The sequence below is a fragment of the Rhea americana genome, unplaced genomic scaffold (assembly GCF_003343005.1).
Source record: "Rhea americana isolate MKP2758 unplaced genomic scaffold, rheAme1 scaffold_136, whole genome shotgun sequence".
In the NCBI taxonomy this organism is placed as follows: domain Eukaryota; kingdom Metazoa; phylum Chordata; class Aves; order Rheiformes; family Rheidae; genus Rhea; species Rhea americana.
The window spans coordinates 488759-493260 of record NW_028185439.1 but is presented as its reverse complement, the minus strand read 5'-3'; the positions used below and the strand labels follow the sequence as shown (position 1 = coordinate 493260).

Here is a 4502-nt window from a genome sequence, read left to right as displayed (position 1 = left end):
TTTTTTCCAATGGAAATTCTAATGATACTGGAAGATGCTCAAGTTAGGGCCATTTTACAATTGCTACTCATTTAAAATTAACTGTAGAGTGCTATATTTCCAGGATGCATAACACAGARGCACAAAGTAGAAGAACCTGGCTTGTTGCACCATACTGGAAAWTTCTGTAACTGACAGCACGTTTGCGTATGGACTTCTCTGTAGGAAAGTGCTGTACTCACCCTCTGGTTGTCTCTTATTTTATCTGAAAACCATTTAGAGTTACAGGACTACAATGAAACTGAAACAGGGCAGTGTATTCCTTGCCCTTGCCAATCTTTCACTGAATTATTGTCATGGTGATGTCTTCATGATGCTGGCCTTAGTAGAAAGCCTGTACTGACTTTTGGTGAAAACTGTAGCTCATCAAGTCATTTGACTTGACACATAAATTGATATCCATCCTTGAATTAGGAGAGCCCAAGCCTAGAAGCATTACATTTGGTTCTACTAGTCAAGTACTGAAGCAGTCTGGTGAAATAATATGATTGTCCCAGGGATGTAATTATTGCTTAATGGTTACAATGGACTTTAAAGATTGTGAGCCCATCCTGTAGATGGCAGTATAAAATTAATTACCAAAAAAATGCTCTTGCTCCTAAAAATGGTGATGCAAGTTGGATGTGATTACACTCCAGATTTTAAAATGATGTTACTATAGGGCTATTTGTGCCATTAGATTGAACCTGACCTACTTTAAGAGAAATAGCATTGGTCAAAGGTGAATCATACATTCCTCCTATGGATAAAAAGAAATGGTCTCCCACTGATTAAAAGTCAAAAAAGGAATAGTCAGACCCTACATCAATTACCCTGATGTTATCAGTCTCGCCTGATGCAGAATCTGAATCGAAGGACATCTTCATTATGTCAGGTACTGCTTCAGGTAGAAGAACTGGAGTCATCTGACTAGCAGCCAAATCCTCGATATTCCGTGTAACAGCAAATGTCTTAGACCTGCAGAATAAACATTAGGGGGAATCTGTATCAATAAAGCACTGCTGAGCAAAAGACCTGAATAATGTCTTGTAGCATGTACTCAGCAAGAAGTATCATACCTTGCAAATTGCTTTACAGATATTTACAGCATCTTTCCTGCCATTGATATTTTCAAGGACTGCAAAGAGTGAATAAAAACTTGGACCCATGTCAGGGGCAGACAGCTCAATTAACCTATACATGACAGTCTGAAAGTGTAAAAGCACTGTCGTTAATGGGAATTTTTGTATGTCTAATGTCTTTAAGAATAGGCCACTTAGAAGCATTAAAGATATTAAAATCTTGGATTTCTTATTTGGATATATTGTTCTTTAAAACTTTTCAACTCAGGTTCTGCATATTTGCTGCTAAACCTGATTCTCATTTCTTGTAATGATATATTTAAAAAATACTGCCATAATTCCAAAAAACACTAGGGAGTGGTAGCTATTAAATGCTGTTTCTGCTTCAACTTTTGTTAAAGTATAGTTAAGAAAGAAGCCTAGACTCATCAAAGCAAGTGTCTGGAGCTTGATCTAATTTTACTGGTACAGATTCATGACTTGGTAAGACATCAGAGAGACATATCAGAAGGTCCAGAGCCTATTTACATAAAACCCTTCTATACACAGATTCCTACGCTGTGGGGCAAAGGGTGTTAGGATCCAGGTCTAGTGACATAAGATGCAACAGGAAACTGAGACAAATATCCTGAGGTCCTGGCTACTTTAGGTTCTTCAAGGAAGTTGTTAAAAAAAATGATAAATTTTGTCCGAGTCAGGGAAACATCTTGAATATTGAACACTTTTGAGAGAAGAAACCTCTTTCCCCTCAGCTAATAACATTTACTAACTCTACCTTATTACCATTTACCATCACGGACATCAAGCTCAAAATTCCCCATGTACTGTTGCTCATGTATAAAGTGCTATGGGGTCATTGTGGCCTGTCAATGGAGGTGGCCTTTGTGACAGTGAATGGAATGATGGCCTTCAAAATGGTCTCTATTTTAATATGGTCCACACTGTACTAGTCTGAGAATTTCCAATCTAACCTACTTGAAAGATGATTTTGTATTCATTTGATAGTGCTCTCTTCCTCTTGAAGGCTCCTGCCGTGCTGTGTGCACTGTAAAGCACACAATTGCACTTCATGTGGAACACCTCAATAAAACGTGTGTCACCTGTGGGCTTTGTTTTCTTTTCCATCTCTCTCTTTTTTTAAGATAAGGACATGACAGCAACGCTCCACGCTGGGTGAGAGTAGAACCTTGAAGAATGGAATCTGAAATAAAATATTCTTCCTAACAAGCTGAGTGGATAAAAGAAAATACAAATCAACTTGCATTTCAGATGGCTCATCTAGGTAAAGGGACAAAGAAAGGAAATGGCTTTTATTTTAATCCCATTCAATAATTCAAATGACCACTGAACTGCAGGCTGGATCTCCAAGGAGAAAGCTCTGGGGTTTCTTTTCCTTTTTTTTTTTTTTTTTTTTTTTTTATGCCAATATTCTGCTCCTGCCACCTAATGAAAGTGGAGGATCGATTTCTTCCTGTTGAGCACAGAGAGCTGACAAATGTAGCTGCATCACAGGTGACACATGTCAATGTCTGCAGAATCACACAGCACAGTAAAAATAGGCTACAAGAGCTAGCTCTGGTGTTTTAACAAGAAAAAACAGTCACAAAGAAGGCCTAAAGCTATGGTATGAAAGAATCTGTTCTCTCTGATCCCACACAAGGGAGAAAATATAAAAGGGAGATTTTCCAATATGTATTAGTGTATTTTTTGGATGAGAGAAGAAGCTGTGCTATAGTATAAGCCAAATTCACTGCATGGGGAAGGGGCAAGCAATTCCACTGTGTTGGGCCCATTAATGTTTCAGTGAGTGTGGCCTTATATACATCCATAACTTGCAGACAGAAGAGCTCAATGTGTGTTTAAAACAAACACAAAAAAATCACCCCCAAACTATTTTTAACGGGTTTTAAAGCATGGCATGATAACGTATCTAAATAAATGAGAAGCATGTGATAATGCTAGCACCAGATTCTCGACATTTGCTCCACTGCAGTGAAATGAAGGTTCCTGTCTTTCCTACCCAGCATCCTTCTGACCTTGGTACAAGGGTGTTATAAAAATGAAGACGTGGAGTGCGATGTCACTTCCCTCCTCTGTCCCCAAACACACAGCGCTGTCTTGTGAGCTCATGCACCGACTCTTTTGCATTTTCCTTTATACATGTTGTATACAGTACTGTAATTTTGTAATTCATATTACAAGATGCCCATGTGAAGCAATTCCTGTTTTTCCTACAGTTAAAACAAGCAAAAAAGCCCCATGATACAAGCACTATTCAAGACTATGCATATATTTCAGTAGCCTGTCATTATGAGTATGTGATATATTTGCAAAGTGCATTCTTTGGCAGCTCTCCATATTTATACTTTAATCACAGGGCTCTAATTTTCTCTGAAGTTTATTTGATTTTTACTTCTTCCTGTAAATTTTATTAAGATGTGTATTTAAGTAGCCATCTGTGGTATACCAAATAATTACATTAAAAGAGTTAAAAATAACTATTATTTTAAATTAAATTTGACTTTGATAGAATTGAAATAAAACACATGCTATATATTCTCTACATAGCATGATTAATGATTTTGCTCTGATTTTGCTATAGAAAAAGTTGAGTCTTTAATATTGTGCTTATTATTGGGAATGCAATCTTTCAAGCACAAAAGGTTTTTAAGGTTTTTTTCTTTTTTTCTTTTCTTTTTTTTTCTTTTTTATTTTTTTGAATCTGTGATTTCTCACCTGAGTTTCTTTTTAGCTCTTGGAAATTCATATAAATCCCACAGTTGTGACAGGTTATAACCTGTGTTATATATATATATGTGTGTTATATGATATAACTGAACTAAATGCTATCGAAGACTGTTTACTTCCCCAGTTTAGGTGTAAGAGATGATGGGGAAAGTAATATTATATCATAACTGCCTTTAATATCACTATACAACAGGAGCTAAGTCACTGACCATCAAGCAAAAGTGCCTAATACTAAAATATTTCGAACATAGCTCACAAATGACTGAAAGGGCAATAGCTTTCTAGAACCATTTATTTAAATGGAGAATTTAAAGCTCTCAGGAGATAGTGTCAGAATCTCTCTAAAATATTAAGTTTTTTTTTTTTTGGTGGAGCTATGCAAAAGGAAGATAAAGGCTATGTAAAACTATGCTTTTGGACTCATTTTATATAGAAAATACATGCATTCTTTCTCTCTACATATCATGCCACTTGTTTCTCCTCACACTTTTCAGATTTTACTTTGCTTGTTACTTGACCTCCTCAGTGATGTGGTTCAATATTGCATCATTCTCCAGTTATTGCTTTACCTTCACTTGTACTCATTGCTGTTTCATTGTTCTGTGTGATTTCCACTGATCATTTGTTTTGTAACAGTGAACTGCAATGCTTTTT

The 4502-nt window shown here is 36.4% G+C and overlaps 1 protein-coding gene across 4 annotated transcripts in view; it reads right to left on the bottom strand.

Annotated features, from left to right (window-relative positions):
- Nucleotides 1-4502, bottom strand: part of LOC146599638 (vitellogenin-1-like) — a 42783-nt gene that overhangs the window by 15721 nt on the left and 22560 nt on the right. For all 4 annotated transcript variants that reach the window (XM_085298136.1, XM_085298137.1, XM_085298138.1 and 1 more), the window contains exon 20: nucleotides 852-996. In XM_085298136.1, the coding sequence (XP_085154262.1) occupies nucleotides 852-996 (145 nt within the window). The remainder of the gene's footprint in view (nucleotides 1-851; nucleotides 997-4502) is intronic.